This window comes from Carcharhinus amblyrhynchos, chromosome 18 (assembly GCF_965287045.1).
Source record: "Carcharhinus amblyrhynchos chromosome 18, sCarAmb.v2.hapA, whole genome shotgun sequence".
Taxonomy (NCBI): domain Eukaryota; kingdom Metazoa; phylum Chordata; class Chondrichthyes; order Carcharhiniformes; family Carcharhinidae; genus Carcharhinus; species Carcharhinus amblyrhynchos.
In genome coordinates, this window is record NC_137341.1 from 46,891,184 (window position 1) to 46,911,780 (window position 20,597).

Here is a 20,597-nt window from a genome sequence, read left to right on the forward strand (position 1 = left end):
ATTTCAATTAACAAAGGGTGCTAAATGCTTTGTCTATTGCGGGGAGAGCCACGGCGTTGAAAAAGTCGAACTAATATTTGGCATACCCCCACGTAACCTGCCCCATCCCCCCAAGAAAAACACACACAAGCAGAGGGAAAATACTGATCACGGCCTCATTATTCTGGGCTGAAGGAGAGGTTTGGATTTGATTAATGCCGACTGCTATTTTTCATCCCGCCAGCCAAAAGTTGAAAAAAACCATATGTTCCACTATTCTCGTAAAGCTCTGCTCATTCACAGCTCATTGCAACCTCTTTCTGAGTAAAACGCAAAGATTAAAGAAATAAAAGTGACACAGTGGTTAGCACTACTGCCTCACAGTGCCAGGGACCCGGGTTCGATTCCAGCCTCAGGTCACTGTCTGTGTGGAGTCTGCACATTCTCACCGTGTCTGTGTGGGTTTCCTCCGGGTGCTCTGCTTTCCTCCTACACTTCAAAGATGAGCAGATTAGGTGGATTGGTCATGCTAAATTGCTCCTTACTGTCCCGAGATGTGTAGGTTAGTTGAATTGACCATACTAAATTAACATAAAAACTGGAAGCAGATGTAGGCTATTTGGCCCTTCGAGCCTGCTCCACCATTCATCTTGATCATGGCTGATCATTGTATTCAATATCCTGATCCCCCCTTCCCCCCATATCCCTTGATCCCTTTAGCCCCAAGAGCTATATCTAATTTCTTCTTGAAATCAAACAATGTTTTGGCCTCAATCACATTCTGTGGTAATGAATTCCACACATTCACCACCCTCTGGATGAAGAAATTTCTTCTCATTTTAGTTCTAAAAGGTTTACCCCTTATCCTCAAACAATGATCCTTAGTTCTGGACTCCCCCACCATTAGAAACATTCTTACTGAATCTACCTTGTCTAACCCTGAAAGAATTTTATAAGTTTCAATGAGATTCCTTCTCACTCTTCTAAACTCCAGTGAACATAATCCTAACTGACTTAATCTGTCCTCATATGACAGTCCTGCCACCCTAGGAATCAGCCTCTCACTGTATTCCCTCTATCACAGGGACATCCTTCCTCCGATAAGGACACCAAGAACCAAAACAAAATTGCCCCTTAGTTTCTTAAAATGCACAGATTAGGTGGATTGGTCATGCTAAATTGTCCCTTAGTATCCAAGGATATGTAGGTCAGATGGAGTAGACATTGTTAATGTGTGTGGGGTTACGGGGATAAGGCAGGGGAGAGGCCCGGGTAAGATACTCTGCCAAACAGACAGTGTGGATTTGATGGGCCCAATGGCCTCCTTCTGCACTGCAGCAATTCAATGATTCTATGATTCTGAAGCTCTCCAGCCAATAATGAGCAGAATGTTTCTGCATTTGGGTGTATGACTCTGATACTAGACAAAACCAAACAGGAAAATAAGTACGAGCATGATGAGGCCCCATTACATGGACACCCACAAGATTGCCATTGCATTCCGCGCCCCACTTACTCACTCCCGGACATCAGGAAGAGTAGTAGTGCCTGTAATGGCAGAATAGGCTAATAGTTAACAGTTTAAAACCCAAGGCCAGATATTAATTTCAGCTTCCTGTGGGGAATGGGATGCCTTAAAATGATGGTGCTCCACATCCCTCTCTGACCCTGTCTTCTGGCATTTCTTTTTGGGGAGGAGGACGGTGTTGGTAGATGTTTTTTGCAAGTTAATCCAGGCACCAACCTGAGGTTGCATAAGGGAACCCATGTACCATCATTGGGCCTCATCTACATACAAGGACCCCATACACACACGCGGGAAATCCTGCTCCATATAATTTGGCTTGTAGCTCCATTGACTCTGCAGCACTTAGGAAGCCAAGGATTTCCAGAGTTGACATTTGTCAGGGACTATGAGACAATCTCCTCACTGTTATTCTCCGCTTTATGTGCCACTAATCAACAACTATGCTGGCAGTTGATAGATGTAATTAACATCATTGATTAATTTTGCCAACTCAAGTGCTCACAGCATTGGACTCCATGCTTGGTGCAGAACCCCCAACCCCCTCCGTCCCCAGCCCAACCGAAAATAAAATTGGCCAAACATATCAAACAATTAACCCCTCCAAATGCATCATTGTCAGCCAACTATTTTGTCAAACATGTGGCTTTTTTCAGTCAGTTAAATTGATTCGTGTGCCCATTCATTCATTCATTCACTCCCAGTTCCAGTGGAATTAATTAATCAGCACACACTGATCCACTCAATGCCAGAAAGGAACTGTACTGTGTCGGTGTTAGTTACACTGCTTCCAGGTTTGGACAAACACTCATCAGCAAGCTAAGCAAAACCAAATGGAAATTTGCATTTCAGCACTTTCAAAGCCAACAGGGTCCCAAGCTACCCGCTGAAGGAAAATGATTATCCCTCCTCCCCCTCCGTACAAAATTTACATTAAGTCTCGTCTTCCAGCATTTTTATCGAAATGTTTTCCTACATTATTTCCTCTTGGTCCTCATCCCTTCTCAGCAGAAGCGTTCCCAGCTGTGGACCTCATATCCCAAATATCAAATTCTCAGTACTAATCCTCATATTCCTCAATCCTGTTCCTGAGCTTACAAATATCAATTTTTTTAAAGATACGTTAACAGGTCTATAAAATAATAAGGGGCATAGATCAGCTGGATAGTTAAGATCTTTTCTCAAAGGGGAGACTAAAACTAGAGGGCATAGGGTTAAGGTGAGAGGGGAGATATACAAAAGTGTCCAGAGAGGCAAATTTTTCACACAGAGGGTGGTGAGTGTTTGGAATGAGCTGCCAGAGGTAGTAGTAGAGGCGAATACAATCTTGTCTTTTGAAAAGAATTTAGTTACATGGGTAAGATGGGTATAGAGTGATATGGGCCAAATATGGACAATTGGGATTAGCTTAGTGGTTAAAAAAAGGGGTGGCATAGACAAGTTGGGCCAAAAGGCCTGTTTCCATGCTCTAAACCTCTGACTCTACAAACAGTTATTACATATCTGATTGTCTATTCGGCCATAAGTCCACATTCTCTTCTACCCCAAAGAATGACTCTGTCATTAGTCAAGAATCTATCTATCTCTGCCTTAAAATTATTCTCTGTGTAAGAGAGTTCCATACACTCATGACCCTCCAAGAGAAAAAAATTCTCCTCATCTCGGACTTAAATAGGAGACCCCTTATTTTCAAAGTGTGTCCCCTTGTTCCAACCGCTCTCACAAGGGGGAACATCCTCTCAGCATCCACCCTGTCAACCCCCCTCAGGATCCTACGTGTTTCAATAAGTCCCCTTTCATCTACACACCAATTGGTGCCATGATATTACCATGGACAGGAAAAGGAGGTAGGCCCTAAGAACCACCTCAGTAGATAGAGGGGTTGAAATCGCAGCGCACACATTAGCCACTCAGTCAAATGAGCCATCGACAGAATTAATCTTCGAGTCAAGTATCATGAAGTGCATTTTCTAAAACCTTGTTTGCATACCCACGGTTTTCCTTACAGGGGTGGCACAGTGGCACAATGATTAGCACTGCTGCCTCACAGCAGGGATCAGGCTTGGGCCACTGTCTATGTGGAGTTTGCACGTTCTCCCCGTGTCTGTGTGGGTTTTTTCTGGGTGCTCCGGTTTCCTCCCACACTCCAAGGATGTGTGGGTTGGGTGGATTGACCTTCTCCTGTCCATGGTGATATCATGGCATAAACCATGATTAGTAACCTTTGGTTGACAAAGACACTAAATGAAGAGAGATTGATTCCATATTGAACCTCCAATCCACAATCTTACACAATAAGGGTCTTGCACTGTATTGACCCTCACATACTATAGCAGATTTTGTACAATTTCCGATCTCATCCATACCTTAAGAAGAAGGAGTCAAATATTGGCCAGATGTTGGTTAAGTGAGTGGGTAGAACATCTGGCAGATGGAGTATAATGTGGGACAAGGTGAACATATCCGCTTTGGCTAAATTGCCCCTTAATGTCAGGAGGGCTAGCTAGAGTAAATGCATGGGGATATGGGGATAGGGCCTGGGTGGGATTGTGGTTGGTGCAGACTCGATGGGCCGAATAGCCTCCTTCTGCACCCTAGCGATTCAATGATTCCAACGCATACTCACTGTGTACAGACATGTGAAAATATAGCCTCAAGGTGATAGCATCCAATAAAGTTTCATTCTATTCCATAGCGCAGTGGCAGGATTTTCAAAAAAAAGATTTACTTACGAAAGTTGGGCAGTAGCTCGTTCAATGCCTCTCTTCAATCGTTCTTGAACACATTTGATTATTCTCATTTCCTTTGAAGAGACAGAAACAGAAAGCTAGGAGTATTTTCTGGTAAAACTGGACAACTTTTGAGTGGTTACAGAATAACCAGGGGCCCGCACCGTAGTGGATTCCCAGCACATTTCTGAGTGAGAGTGAGGGGGGGGTGGCGGGCAGACTCTGTGATGGATCAGCCCCTCGCCTTGATCTGGGAAGGGACTGAGACTGTCCCACCCCCTTCTCAGGGCCAGTGCTATAAAGGGAGAGAAGCAAAGGTCAGGGACTCCCAGGTGTCGTGACCCCACTGCCAGATGTATGGTGGAAGCTTGCAGCCTCATAAGATTAGGATCATTAGTCTTCAAAGCAGCAGAATTGGACCTTAGGGTCCGGGACAGCAAAGCAACTCGGGACTCTTCAAGAGTAAAGAAGTATTGAACAATTTGTTATTTAGTCCTGACCCTCTTACAGCTTAAAACATGTTTCTCTGAGGGTGTGAGACGAAGCATCCTGTGATGACTTCCACCAGGCTAATGAGGTTGACTTGCTATAGTGTGATCTACCTGATGAGTCCTCCGCCTGGTGCGGGGCAGGAAGGGGATTGGGAGACGACCTCCTCGTGAACCTGCTCCTGGACCTGGCGAGACATGCCATCAACAGGTCCAGGCAGCAGCCGATCGACAAGGTTATCCGTCCTAATTATCTGCCCCTCTACCGCAGCTCTATTCATGGCCAGGTGTCCCTAGAGAGGGAGCACTTGATGCCTTCCATGCCCACTGGGCACCACAAGGGTTGGGGTGTATTATCGACCCCGATAACCACCTTTTGATTTAATGTTTTAAGCTTCTTTTCGATTTCGTTTTTTGTTTGGGCTGTTCCCCCTCCCTTTGGTGAGCTGCCCCTTTTAATTTGTCCCTAAGTTAATTTGAGTTCATTTAATTTGTTGGGACCTTCAAAGAGATACCTGATGATTCCTTCGCCTGGTGTGGAGGGTGGGGTGGGTCAGGAGGATGACCTCCTCGTGAACCTGTTCCTGGGCCTGACGAGGAGGGCATCAACGGGTCCAGGCAGTGGCTGGTTGACAGGGTTGCCAACTCTACCGCGGCAATATTTGTGGCCAAGTGTCCCTAGAGAGGGAGCATGCGGTGCCCACGGGCGCAGTTGACGCCTTCCGTGCCCGCTGGGCACCACAGGGGCTGGGGTATATTATCGATCCCGATAATCACATTTTAATTTTAAGTTTCCTTTCGACTTTGCTTTTTGCTCGGGCGGATCCCCCTCCTTTTAGTGAACTGCCCTTTTTCATCTGTCCCTCAGTTAATTTGATTTACTTTAATTAGTTGGTACCAGAAATATCTGATGGTTAACTCAGGGAGCCTCATGCTCCCTATTTAAAGCAGGTGTGTCAGACTCCCAGCCTGCATCGCAGCAGGGAGCAACTGGAGAGCTGGCTGTGTACAGATGTACGGTGGAAATAAAGTAACTTGGTGACGGGACTTTCACCTCCGTGGACACATCCACCAAGGGCGACAGGAAGCTCTGGAGTTGTTGCCACTTCATTGCCCCAGTCAGGATTTGTCACCTCCCACTTCTTCACCCATGCTTGCACAAACACCAGCACGATTTTGGCACCAGTTGGCGATGCAGAGTGACACCAACAGCGCGGGTTCAATTCCCATACCGGCTGGAGGTTATCCATGAAGCCTTCTCAACCTTGCCCCTCACCTGAGGTGTGGTGACCCTCAGGTTAAACCACCACCATTCAGCTCTGCCCCTCAGAGGGGAGAGCAACCTATGAACATTTGGAACAATGGTGACTTTACCTTATTTTACCTTCTATGGGCACTGGGGAGCATCGCGCATACGAGCCTTCCAATATGATATACTTTCTTAAGAATGGGTGGGATATTCAATAAGAGGGGGGGGAAATTCTCAGCAATGGTCGGTTTAACACGCATCGTCATCGCGTGAAACATGGAACCCTCCCCACAACATTAACACAACGGGTCACCAAACAGTCAGACTGTTTACATTAACGTATCATTACATAGATGTTTGAGCCAATGCCCACAGCACTGAGCTGGCTTTAGAACTCCATATGACTTTCATGTCACCTCAGTTAGGTTGGAAACTCTCCAAAACCAACGTTCAGCATTAACCGTTCAGGTCTGAAAATCAAAGCCAATGTTTTGAAAGGAATGCTAAAGGCATTACCAGTCTGCCCAAGTCTGTGTGTCACTATGTTAAGAACTGCAGAGTGGTCTGGCTTTTCACTTTACACATGCAACGAGACTCAGTCTCAGCTTTACAAAGCACTGGTGTCAATGTAAGCCAAAACTGAACATTGATGATAAATTTCCACCAGTCAATGGATATGACTGAGTTACAAGATGCATATACTAGCTAATGGGTTCATATGACATTTATAACTGCTCAGGCAGTTCCCATCATTGAAATACAAGCTGCCATAATCAGATAGTTAATGAGGAGTTAAAGGCTTTAATCTCAGGGCTCCTTGACTCATTTATGATATCATGTAGACTCCTCGTGTTACTGCCCTTTAAGCCATCCATTATCATCGCCTGTCACATAACTGAGTCATACAACAGTGGGAAGACTAGAATTCATGTCCATTTCCCAAAATACTTGCATTTTGGTTCAACAAATAAGCAGTTTAGCCAACTCTCAGTTCTACATTCTGGTGCAGACAGCCACGCTTACATCTAGGGTTTAAAATCTCTCTCTGATTTGTCAATGAAATCTTGTAGCGAGTGGCTAAGCATAAGGTTTTGCTCAATCGGTACCCGATGGACAGTAATTTGATTTGATTTATTATTGTCACATGTATTAGCATATAGTGAAAAGTATTGTTTCTTGCACGCTATACAAACAAAATATACTGTTCATAGAGAAGGAAAGGAGAGAGAGTGCAGAATGTAGTGTTACAGTCATAGCTAGGGTGTAGAGAAAGATCAACTTAACGCAAAGTAAGTCCATTCAAAAGTCTGACAGCAGCAGGGAAGAAGCTGCTCTTGAGTCGGTTGGTACGTGACCTCAGACTTCTGTATCTTTTTCCTGAAGAAGGTGGAAGAGAGAATGTCCGGGGGTGCGTGGGGTCCTTAATTATGCTGGCTGCTTTGCCAGGGTAGCGGGAAATGTAGACAGAGTCAATAGTTTGTGTGATGGATTGGGCTAAATTCACGACCTTTTATAGTTCCTCGTGGTCTTGGGCAAAGCAGGATCCATACCAGGCTGTGATACAACTAGAAAGAATGCTTTCTATGCTGCATCTGTAAAAGTTGGTGAGAGTTGCAGCGGACATGCAAAATTGAAGTGAAGGCTTTCAAGGCTTTCTCCCATCCGCTGGTGAAACTGCAATGGATACCGCTGCAAATATTGCAAAGACACTGCAGTCTGTCCCAACCTAAGTTTGTTTATGTACCCACTGTGATGCTACTGCGCCTTTAAGGAATATATTTTCAATCATGTTCTCTGCATGTTGTAGGCATGTCTTTTTTTTGTTATTGGCACTGTGAGGTCTGTAGGACATCTTTTATTGCTGCTTAAATGGGGTTTTGTTTATTTTTACTCTGGGCCTAATGCAGTGTCCGGCATTTTTATGACCCTGACTCATTGGAGAAAGAATGATGGTGCCCTTGGACAGTTTTTTAAGTTTAACTTTCAGTTTGATTCAGTTTAGAAGAAGCTGTCCCAGTTTATAAGCTGGAAGCAAGCTTTATCTCTCTGTCTCTCTCTCTGGGAAGCTGTTCTGATTTCAAGCTTGTCTCTGTATGTTTCAGAATCCAACAACATTTGAGCATTGGAGCTTTCTGTTCTAATCCCAAAAACAGTGTTTGCTTATAGGATTTGTCTGGTTGGAGCAGTGCATTTAGCTAAAAAGGTCTTATACAATATCATGGTTGGTTATTTTGTGTATGTGTAATTGGTACATGCTGTTGCTAATTTTCTTCATATAACCATATTCCTAAATAAATTTAGCTTGATAAAAGCTCCCCAGTGGGTCATTCGAATCATACCTAAAGTAAAACATCTTATGCTTACCCGCATCAACGTCAGGTTATGATTATAAACTTATGGCTTAGGCTGACTTCATAAAACACCTTAGAGTTTCTGACCTGGATTATAAAACCACTGGTATCTCTGTGTGCAGTCTGGAACAAGCTGCCAGCGATAATAGTAGAGGCAGGTACAACTTTGTCTTTTAAAAAGCATTTAGACAGTTACATGGGTAAGATGGTTATAGAGGGGATATGGGCCAAATGTGGGCAATTGGGACTAGCTTAAGGGTTAAAGAAAGGGGCAATATGGACAGGTTGGGCTGAAGGGTCTGTTTCCATGCTGTAAACCTCTATGAATCTATAACTCACCTCAAGTAGCTGCGTCTCCACTTCATCGTGGACCAGGTCGATGCCTATTCTCTTTTCACGATGATATAAACATTCTTGGACCATCTGAAATCAGCAAAAAAACCAGCAATTACAAAACTAAAGTCTGTGTATTCACATTATGCTTGAAGGGCATTGAGTGCGAACTTCAGCTGACAATATGTGGAAAAACTTTTAAATCGGTTTTTGGAGTGCTTTGGGATGTTCAAAAAAAGCATACCGTATATGAATTCATTCTTTCCTGCAGATCTAAGATAATGAGGATTCACAGCTAATCCATGGGGATAAAAATTGGCATGTATTGCTTCTTAGGGGTCAGGCAGGTTGTGAAGTAGAGGTAGGCAGCATACCAATCTGGTGATGATTCCTCATTTACCTGAGCGGAGTGCTGAGCTAAGATGCTCCCAAACCACTGGCTGTCTCAGCACAGGGGGATCAAGCACGATGTGCTAATAACATGTACTGCAAACAGCCTTCCATTCTTAAAGGCAGTCTGCCCCCGAGTTACGTTAAATGATAGAAGGCAGTCACTGAATACTAATGCTGCAATTGTAAATAAGAAAATTGATACAACATCCTGATACTCCACCCCGCTCTCACATTTACTCCGAATGCTAGCCTCACACTCAGCTCTTCCTGCCTCCGCACACCTGGAATCTTCAATGGTGGCAGGACCATCGCAGTGGAACACAATCACTGACCTACACACAGGGGAATGAGGAGCAGGATCAGGCCACTCAGCCCCTCAAACCTGCATTCAATAGGATCATAACTGATCCGATAATAACCTCAAATCTGCATCCTGCCTACTCCTAATAATCTATCACCATCTTGCTTACCAATTATTGCCATTCTTTTCTCTCTTGCAGGCCACACAATAGAAGGAAGCAAAGCAAAAACTGGAGAAGTTCAAGGTCACCTACACAGGCGTAGGCCATTCAGCCCATCGAGTCTGCTCCACCATTTAATACAATCGGGCGGGATCAGACATTTCAATGCCTTTTTTCATACTATCCCCATAATCCATGACCCTTATTCAATGACCAAGTTTCCACATCTCTCTGGAGTAAAGAATTCCAAAAATTCACCACTGTCTGTGTAAAGAAACATCTCGGTCCTAAATGGCTTCCCCCTCATTTTGAAATTGTGCCCCCTGGTTCTAGACTCCCCAACCAAGGAAAGAATCTCACCTATATCTACCCTGTCTATTCCTTTCAGTACCTTAAGGTTTCAATGAGATTACATCTCATTCTCCAAAACTCCAGAGAAGAAAGGCCTAGTTTGCCCCAATCTCTCTTCATAGGACAGTTCCACCATCGCCGGAACAAATCTGGGGAAGCTTCGTTGCTTTCCCTCTGTGGCAATAATATCCTTTCAGCTTTACCAGGATGGCACCTCATTTTTAAGTATCTGTGTTGCTGTCCTGCACTGGTGGCTTCAAGTACCTTAAAGGCAAGATTGGAGTTAGGGTCTATAGATGGTAAGTCATCAGGCATAAGCAGCCTGCACCCAGGCTGAGAGGAAAGATTCTGAAATAGCTCCACAGAGGCCGATGTCCCTTCACGTGATTCCCTTTATTTACAAACCTAGCTCCACTCCTAGGAGTGCTTCCGATACAAAGTCAGAGTCTGGAGTGTCAGTAGCCCTGGCACTCTTCAATAGATATATTTACAGTGAGACTCCCTAATTGGGTAGGCAATTATCATCGGTCTTTTTGGCCAGCCACATAGATTAAATTAATGAATTAGCTCAATCAAGGAGCTCATACTCAAAGAGGCCAACCTCATGGTCCTCATTGAGGTCATTACAGACTGTTTGAGTGCCAGTTCAATGGGGGATGAATTTTCAGGGTCGTTCTGCTGCAGAGGACCCAGGTGAGGACTGCAATGGGACTCTGTACAAGAGCATGCCGATGTGAGTGCTTGCTGAGAATTAGTGAGCATCAGTGGAGTGGCAAAGAAAGTTCCCTCTCTCTCAAGAAGCATGGAGAAGTCCAAGTTGGCAGAAAGCAAAGCCTGCCCTCTCCGCACCCTCTCTCTCGGTCATGTTACTGTGCCAGAGGCACTGCAGAGCCACCACCACCCCCCCAGCCCCCATACCTAGTGCAGCTTTCATGTTTACAGGTCACCAAATCCTCTGCCCTCTTCGTGAACACTCACTGAAAATCAAAATTATCGTCTGTACTCTGTATATTGGGTGCCTGGCACTTTAAGGAAGGCTAATACTGTGTACGGCCAACGCACCTAACCTGCACATCTTTCGCCTGTGGGAGGAAACCAGAGCACCCAGAGGAAACCCACACGGACACAGGGAGAATGTACAAACTCCACCTAGACAGAGACCCAAGCTGGGAATCAAACCTGGGTCCCTGACGCTGCGAGGTAGCAGCGCTAACCGCTGTGCCACCGTGCCCCTTTGTCTGAGCAATGTCATAACAGCATCACTTCACATGTTTCTGGCACATGCAGGGGTACCCTACTCAGGAAGAAGTACTAGGAAGGTCACACCAAAAGCAGCTGGAGGCACAGCATGTCCCCGTTAGGAGCATTTGGCTTCTTAAAAATTCATAACATATAGGAACAGAAAGAAATAGGCCATTCAGCCCATCGAGTCCGCTCCGCCATTCGATCATGGCTGATATGCTCCTCATCCCCATTTTCTTGCCTTCTCCCCATAACCCTTCAACCCATTACCAATTAAAAATCTGTTTAACTCTTCCTTAAATTTACTCACTGTCTCAGCATCCACTGCACTTTGGGGTAGCAAATTCCACAGATTCACAACCCTTTAGGAGAAGTAGTTTTGCCTCAACTCTGTTTTAAATTTGCCACCCCTTATCCTAAGAATATGACCTCTCACCTGTGCAGCCATCTCCAGCAGTGCTACTGACCTGAATGTGATGCCACTAATTTTTATATTTATTTATGCCTGGTCTACCTTGCAGCATTCTGAATTTGTAACCTTAGTCCATGAGGGACACAAATGGAATGTATTTATTTAACCATGTTTTATTGATATACACACAGATTTTGCCCAGCACACAGAAGATTTACTAATTTACATGTCACCAAGGCTCAGTGGCAGCACAAAGGGTCATGGGTTCAAGAACACCCCCTCCAGAGACCTAAGCATACAATCTAGATTAATACTCTAGAGCAGTACCAAGGGAATGCTACCTGTCAGAGATATCACTCTTTGGCTGAGACATTATTCCCAAAAGAACTCTTGCCCTCAATCGAGTGGAAATGACCTATACCGTCTGGAGTTCAGAAGACTGCAAGGTGATCTTGAAGCTGAAAGATGTCAAGGGAGATACTTGTCCATGTGGCACATGCACAGTTACAACAATTTCCCCAGGGTAAGCACTCACTCACTACCTGTAGGGTTCACACAGATTTGTCTATTGATCTTATAACTGAATGTGGCACAAACCACATGGGGAACGACCCACTTATAACAGTCCCCAGGAAATTGATGTAATCTGCTTAATGCCGCTTAAGAAAATGATAAAATTCATATCAGAAAACAGGGGAATGTAATCATGAATATTATCTGTATGCATCCACTGAAGGAAATACTACCCACTCGAATGGATTCTATTTTTGCAGAACACCAAATACCCTGGAGAATTTTGTAGCTCATGGCGCTAGCTAGAACTGAGATCTGTTAAATTGTGGACAAATGGGTTGATTCGTATGTTATGCATTCTGCAAATGAGCCATTGGTTGCCCCTCAGTAGGCAGGTGATTCCCACTTAGGGTCATGAGTTTCTGCTATGGGTCTAAACAGGCCGATTCTTGACCCGCCGCAGATCTTTGGTACCATGAGCTTTTGGAGCGCTGCTCCTTCATCAGGTGAGTGAGCCACTCACCTGATGGAGGAGCAGCACTCTGAAAGCTCGTGATACCAAATAAACCTGTTGGACTTTAACCTGGGCTGTTGTGAGACTTCTTACTTGCCCACCCCAGTCCAACACCGACATCTCCACATCATCGAAAATAAAAGTGGGAGAGGTCTTTTGGATCTTTGAGCCTGCTCCGCCATTCATTTTGACCAGGGCCAAATATTGAATTCAATATCCTGATCCACGTTCCTCCCCATATCCCTTAATCCCTTTAGCCCCAAGAGCTATCTCTAATTTCTTCTCCAAGTCCAACAATGATTTGGCCTCAAATACTTTCCATGGTAGCGAATTCCACAGATTCGCCACTCTCTGGGTAAAGAAATTTCTCCTCACTTCAGTCCTGAAAGGTTTACCCCTTCTCCTCAAACTATGACCTCTAGTTCTTGGATTCCCCCACCATCGGGAACATTCCTTCTCTACTGCAGTTCTGCCTCATCATTAAGATAAGGTGACTCAAAGCGCAAGGACATTTTGGAAGACAATTTATATCAAGGCCTCTGTCATTATAACACAGAAAAACCAAGAGTTTAGTGCACAACAGGCATCCTGTCAACCGTTGGACTAATTGATACTTCTTAATTTTAGCTTCTGACAAATGCCTAATTATTTGAATTTCACCTTGGCCATGTAGACAAATTTGTCATTTTGAATTGGTAACTAATAGTGCCTGAAGTGAGATTTGCTTGGGGATTATAAATGTGTTGGAGATTATACTTCACCCATCCTGAGATTAGAAGGTTTCTATAAAGGAGGGAAAAATATGAAGAACTGAACTTAATTGAAAACCTAAGCATGTGTCTAACTGAGGAGAAATGAAGTGTGTAGGAGCCTAAATTTCCGCATACATAATGGACAACAGATCAGAAAAGCACAAGTGCTTTGTCTAGTCGTTGATATTACATTGAAAATAAAAGCAGGAAGAGGCCATTTGGCCCTTCGAGCTTACTCCATTATTCATTATGATTAATACATCCGTGTTTTCTGTTCTGAGAAACTTACTGCTACATTCATGGCCCTGTTTATGTAATTTATAGGCCTCAAAACTCTCCACCTATAAATTACATCAATGGTGTTAGCTGGTATTGGCACAGTGGTTAGCACTGCTGCCTCACAGCACCAGGGACCTTGGTTCAATTCTCGGCTTAAGTCGCTACACTTGTGTGTAGTCTGCATATTCTCCCCATGTCTGCATGGACTCTTCGGGGTGCTCCAGTTTGCTCCCACACTCCAAAACTGTACAGATTAGGTGGATTGGCTGTGCTAAATTGCCCCTTGGTGTCAAGGGGGGCTAGCAGGGATTATGGTGTTAGGGCCTCGGTGGGATTGTTGTTGGTGCAGGTGCGATGGGCCGAATGGCCTCTTTCTGCACTGTAGGGATTTTATGATTCTATCTTAAGGCTGCGATTCCACTCGGTAAATAAACTGTATCATAATAAAAACTGGATAATGAAATAGAGCTGGAGAACAAACTCCAGAGAGTTGATATACTCCAGCAGCTGATACACTCCAATAAGTTATACTTGTCTGCAATGATTAGGAATCTAACAGTGGTAATACTCTCCAGCTAAATGCTGTAAATTCAATGCCCAACTTAATGCTGATGTTGAATTGAATGTTTAATTAAATATCTGATACAGCATCCAGGCAATGTCAGCTTTGCTCGATACTAGCATCCACATCTATGTTAGAAATGCCATTATTATGCAGCACCTAAGCACATAATTTAGACTGACACATTGAGAGTGAAGTCAATCTCCAACATCCCCATCTCTGACTCACATGTCCCTCCCCCCGTCTCCTCCGCCCCCACAATTCAACATTACTCTCTGCTTTCTGAATCCTACCAATTTCACACTCATGCTGCCATTGTACCTCTCATCCCACGGGCTTCAATTTTGCTAATCAGTCTATTCTGTGGTACTTTAGAATGGAATCCCTGCAGTGCAGAAGGATGCCGTGCACTGAGCTGGCACTGACAACAATCCCACCCAGGTCCTATTCCCATAACCTCTGCTGGTCCCCCTGACAATTCAGCATGGTCTATCAACTTAACCCGACGTCTTTGGAGTGTGGGAGGAAACCAGAGCACCCGGAGGACGTGCAGACTCCACACAGACAGTGACCCGAGGTCGGAATTGAACCCGGGTCTCTGGCACTGTGAGGCAGCAGTGCTAACCACTGTGCCACCATGCCACTTTTATAGACATATCTTTCAAGTCCATAGACACATCAATGATACTACCTTAATCAACACCCTCAAAGAATTCAAATCACATTTACAAGACCTGATTTACCTGTAACTAAATCCATGTTGCCTGTCATTTATTAACCCAGATCTTTTGCAAGAGACCATTTTGTCCAAGATTATAGTTTCTCCAGCACCACCATTAGTCTGTAAATAGAAGGTTCAGCTATTTTCCCTTTTTAGGATCTTGGCTAACATCCAGTCCTGTGGCACCATTCCCATATTTGAAGAGGGTTGATAGACTGGAGCAAAACCTCCAGAATGGGAAGCTAAGGCTCTAACGAGAGCGAGGAATTTAAAGCAATTAATATCAATAAGGAAATGTATTGGAGAAACTAATCAGTCTAGGAACTAACAATTCCTGAGGCCAGACAGCCTATAGCCTAAGGTTCCAAGAGGTGCAGTGATTGTGGATACAGTGATTGGGATCTTCCAAAATTCCCTAGATTCTAAAATGATTCCAACATATTGGAAAATGGCAAATGTAACACCACTATCCAAGAAAAGAGGAAGGAAGAAAACAGAAAACTACAGGTCAATTAATCTGACATGAGTCACTGCAAAATGCTGGAACCCATTATTAAGGTTAAGTGAGTGGGCAATGAAATGGTAGATGGAGTTATACGGGAAAACATGAGGTTATTCACTTTTGTCGGAAGTATAGAAAAGCAGATTTTTTAAAAATAGTGATAAACTTTTAAATGTTAATGCTCAGGGGAGGTTTGAGGTCCTCATACAAGAACCATGGAGTTAGCATGCAGATACAGCCACCAAATAGGAAACCAAATGTTTGCATTTATTGCAAAAAGAGATTGCAGTACAAGAATAAGGAAGTTTTGATAAAATTGTACAGGGCTTTGGTGAGACTACACCTGGAGCACTGCACATAGTTTTGGTCTCCTCATCAAAGTAAGGATATACTTGCTTTGGAAGCTATGCAAGAATTTCACTAGCAGGATTAGGTGGATTCCTGGGATGACATTAAAAACTAATGGTTTATTTATTAGTCACATGTAGGCTTACATTAACAGTGCAATGAAGTTACTGTGAAAATCTCCTAGCCACCACACTCCGGCGCCTGTTTGGGTACACTGAGGGAGAATTTAGCATGGGCAATACACCTAACCAGCATGCCTTGCGGACTGTGGGAAGGAAACCGCAGCACCTGGAGGAAACCCATGTAGACATGGGGAGAACGTGCAAATTCCACACAGTCAGTGACCCACGCCGGGAATCGAACCGAGGTCCACGGCGCTGTGAGACAGCAGTGTTAACCTCTGTGCCATCGTGGCCCTCCCATTGTCCTATGATGAGTAGTTAAGCAGATGGGCCGTATATTCTCTGGATTGGAAGAGTGAGAGGTGATCTCATTGAAACGTAGAAGATTCTCTGGGGTCTTGGCAGGGTAAATGCTGAGAGGTTGTTTTCCCTCGTGGGAGAGAGCAGAACTGGAAGGCTCAAGTTAAAGATCAATTATTTAAGACTGGAATGAGGAGGAATTTCTTCACTCAGAGGACTGAGAATCTTTGGAATTCTTAAACATCGAGCACATTCAAGGATCAAGACAATAGATTTTTGGACTGTAGGGGAATCAAGTAGGACGGGTATAGAATGGAGAAATGGAATTGAGGACAAAGATCAGCAGATATTTTGTTGAATGGTGGAGCAGGCTTTGCTTTCTGAATTTGTTTGATTCCATAGTATATCATGAGAAATGGTTTGGAGGCAATTGATGGGATTGAAGGTGGATAAATCTCCAGCTCCTGATAATCTTCATCCCAGAGTACTTAAGGAAATGTCCCTGGAAATAGCAGATACATCAGTGATTATTTTCTAAAATTCTTTGGACTTTGGACTAGTTCCTACAGATTGGAGGGTAGCTAATGTAAGTCCGCTATTCAAAAAGGGAGGCAGAGAGAAAACAGGGGACTATAGACCAGTGAGCCTATCATCACTACTGGGGAAGTTGCTAGAGAGCATTATCAAGGATTTCATAACTTGGCATTTGGAAGGCAGTGCTATAATCAGACAACATCAGCATGGATTTACAAAAGGGAAATCTTGCTTGACAAATCTATTGGAATTTTTTGAGGATATAGCTAGTAGAGTTGACTGAGGAGAACCAGTGGTTGTCATTTATTTAGACTTTCAGAGGGCTTTCGACAAGGTTTCACATAACAGACTACTATGTAAAGTTAAGTAAAGCACATGGGATTGCAGGTAATGTCTTGAGATGGATAGAAAACTGGTTAGCAGATAAGAAGCAAAAAGTTGGCAGTTTTCTGATTGGGAATCAGTGACTAGTGGGATTCTGCACATTGAGAGGAAACTGGAGTATCCAGAGGAAACCCATGGAGACACGGGGAGAATGTGCAGACTGTGCACAGAGTCCCAAGCCTGGAATCAAACCCATGTCCCTGGTGCTGTGAGGCGGCAATGCTAAATACTGTGCCATCATGCTGTAAAATAATAAGTAAAAGAATCATGTTAATCACAAAATAATGAAGAGATGGGAAACTGAGTCCAATTGGATTCAGACACTATCATATTCAAAGACGTCTGGGAGAGGTTGATTGGCCATGCTAAATTGCCACTTAGTGTAGGGTGGACTAGCTGGGGTTATGGGGACAGGGGATTGTTGTCAGTGTAGACTATTTGGCCCAAATGACCTCCTTCTGCACTTGTTGGGATTCTATGATTCTATAATTCTATGAAGTGGAAAAGAAAAACCAAAGCACTTTAAGTCAACATCAGAAGCTAGAAGTAGGATCTTGTAATGACTTCCAGCTACATTGAAAAACACCCAGACCTAAAGCTCTTCCTACAAAATCAAACCTATTTTTTTAAATTCAATAATTTTTTCTGCCAAAAGTGGGTATCAGTGATGGTATGCTCTTTGACAAAGGGTCACCCAGACTCAAAACGTTGGCCTCCCTATGTTCTCTCCCCACAGATGCTGTCAGGCCTGCTGGGATTTTCCAGCACTTTCTGCTTGTGCATGCTCCACACTACAGATATGTAATAGTGTTTAGAGAGAAGGTTTAACGATTGTGATGTCATTGTTGAACACTTGTCAAGAAATAATCTACAGCTTATCTCTCTGACCTGTAGGTGCGCATCTGTCTCTTCCAGTGCTCTCTCCACTCTTTTCTTGACTTGGCTGAGGGCGTGAGTCTCCATGATAATCTGGTCCAGTTCATGGTCGAGCTCCGACTTCCAGAAGCTGATGTCCTGCACCCTCTCTCCAATGTTGTTGCTGGTGTCATTCTGGACTTTCCTTGTCAGCTGGGCCTTGTCCTGGATGAGTCGCGTGGTGTCCTCCCTGAGCTTCTCGGCGTTATGCCTGGAGCAATCTGACTGCTTGTAGTTGTTGTGGTTGGATTCCACCCACTCCCCCGGGGTGTATCTGCTAAAAAGGGCAATACGGTTAGAGGTACCCGGGGCGCACGGATCCATCGCAGGGCATGGATCTATCACGGAGCAAGGATTCACTACGGGGCAGTTTATTGGTGGTCGTGGGGTTATTGCTGGGCATGAGTGCATCACGGGGTATGAAGGCACGGGGCAGTTGATGATAGGGCCGCCACTCACTGATGGGCAGGAGGTCATTGGTGGATACGATGTCATCACAGGGTACTGCCTCCCACACAAATTCTTAGTATAAGGTCCAAGGGTGGTATTGACGCCTGCAACCTTGTAATAGGTGCTCGGTCTCCATGGCAAGTTGACACTGTTGCACCTTGTTTCCACACCTGCTGTACAACATCTGCCATACATGGTGATTACAGATCCTATAAAATAAACGGTATCCTATTAGTCTGGGATGGATGGCTATCTCTGCAGACAGACTGAGGCAACTAAGCCCTCAAATTAAGAGAGGGAGAGAAAGGATCCCGGCAACGTCAACCTACAAAACGCTATGTAATATCTGGTCAACCCCACTAAAACGTTAGTGCAACAGATTCTGACCACATCTAATTATAGTAATGACATAGCACAGTTATCATAAAACTTTCTTACGACGCATTGTGACACACGCAACATCATAAAGCTGTCCATTAAAAAGCAGTTCATTGTGCAAGCTTTCTAAATAACATAACGTTACTGACATTCTTGCAATTAGCCAAGATCCGGTGTTTAAAACGGTGCCGGGCGTCTGGGTGTGAACAGCACCTAGTTTGCAGGTGTATTATTATAATTTTTTTTTAAAAAAAGGAAACATATATATCATTAACACATTACAAACATAAAAAGGGGGGGCGTCCGTGCCTCATAGCGAACCACTTCCGAGTTAACGGGCTTATTATAACCCCATGAGCTCACACGTAGAGGTAAACGGGAGCGCTGCTGCATCTTTTTTTGCTGCTCTATCTCCCCGCTGTATGGAAGAGCTGTGTGCCTGGTGCTGTGTGTGTGTGTGTGTGTGCCACTCTCTCTCTCTCTGCACTCAGTGCAGTGCTGCTCTGGATCGCAGTTGCTACGGACGCTGTTGCAACATTCTCGACCTTAGCAACTGCAGAGGCGCAAAGGGTTGGGAAAGGAGGGGGGAAGGAGGAACCGCCCCCTCCAAAAACAAAATCAGCACATTTCCCTACTCCAGTCGAAGGGTCCAATGCACTCCTCCATGTTGACGTCTGCTGCTGCTTTGCAGTCTATAAGAAATGACTTGATTCCCATCCAGTAAGGGAAGGGAGGGGAGGGGAGGGGGGGTCACCCACATCTGCACGTCTAAATCAAATCCCCTAGCTTGAAGCTCTTTTCTCTTTTTTTTAAAGAATATTGCTTCAGCCAAACACGTTTCAGACGGTGCTGGGGTGCAGTTGCTGAAATACTTATCCAGCAGGGTCTCTTGCACTTGAGGACCTTTCTCCCTGTCATATAAACACAAACTGAGCCTGGGGTTGCTTTCCTGTTTATTCCCTCTCCCCACCCCCCTCCTCCTTCTAATCCTCCCCCCCTTCCCCTCAAACCAATCTGACTGTCATCTCTCTCCTCCTCCCTCACTCATGCTGCCTGCTTGCTGCTGCTCTCAGACAGTTCAATCCAGAGTTCAATTAAAAAGCTGACCCCATCCCAGACTCCCCTGTAACGTGAAACTGCTCTATTCGCTTCGAAGCAAAGGCAGCCCCTGTTGATCTCAGGCAAGGACCCCAACCTTCTTCACTTGCCCTGAGGAGACTGAAGGCCGGTTGAGAGGGAGAGAGAGAGGGGGAGATTGCGTGCAAACTGTAAAAGGCATCTTTCTACAACAGAATCATTATGTTTTAAAATTTGCATACGATAGTGCAGTGTAATAACAAGGTTGGTGGTTATTGTGGGATAGAAATCAATAAATATTTAGACTGACAATTTGCCTCTGCTAATTCTCCTCATTTCCAGAGCAGTTCTGAACAATCACCCACTATCTTCTCATCAAGTGATACTTTTTCTTTTCAAAAATAAACACTTACAATTACCTCATTTTTGCTGGAAAAGGAGACACGTTGCAGAATCTTTTCATCACACACTCATCAGGACAAATTTCAGAATGCCAAATTTCAAACTAGCGCAACAATTTATACCGCAGGGAGGAAAAAAGGTGCTGATTGGTTGGCAAGTCCACCTTGGTTGAACAGCACGTTGATTTTGAGAAAGCAATGGGGTCGCCACGTTTTCGGATAAAGGAGCAAGGCATAAAAATGTTTTGCAGAGAATAGATCCCTGTGTATGAATGTGTGTCACGACCAGCAGAAATGAGGCAGCTTGGCGGATTATTTTAACTTAGTTGCTA

General features: G+C 44.4%; 1 protein-coding gene across 1 annotated transcript in view; it reads right to left on the reverse strand.

Moving 5' to 3' along the window:
• Positions 1–19,014, reverse strand: part of LOC145354699 (tektin-3-like) — a 63,730-nt gene extending 44,716 nt beyond the window's left edge. The window contains exons 1-4 of the mRNA XM_080206143.1: positions 18,937–19,014; positions 17,933–18,618; positions 8,661–8,744; positions 4,237–4,307 (exon numbers count right to left, since the gene is read on the reverse strand). Of these exons, the coding sequence (XP_080062269.1) occupies positions 4,237–4,307; positions 8,661–8,744; positions 17,933–18,604 (827 nt within the window). The 5' untranslated portion in view covers positions 18,605–18,618; positions 18,937–19,014. The remainder of the gene's footprint in view (positions 1–4,236; positions 4,308–8,660; positions 8,745–17,932; positions 18,619–18,936) is intronic.
• Between the last annotated feature and the right edge of the window lie 1,583 nt (positions 19,015–20,597).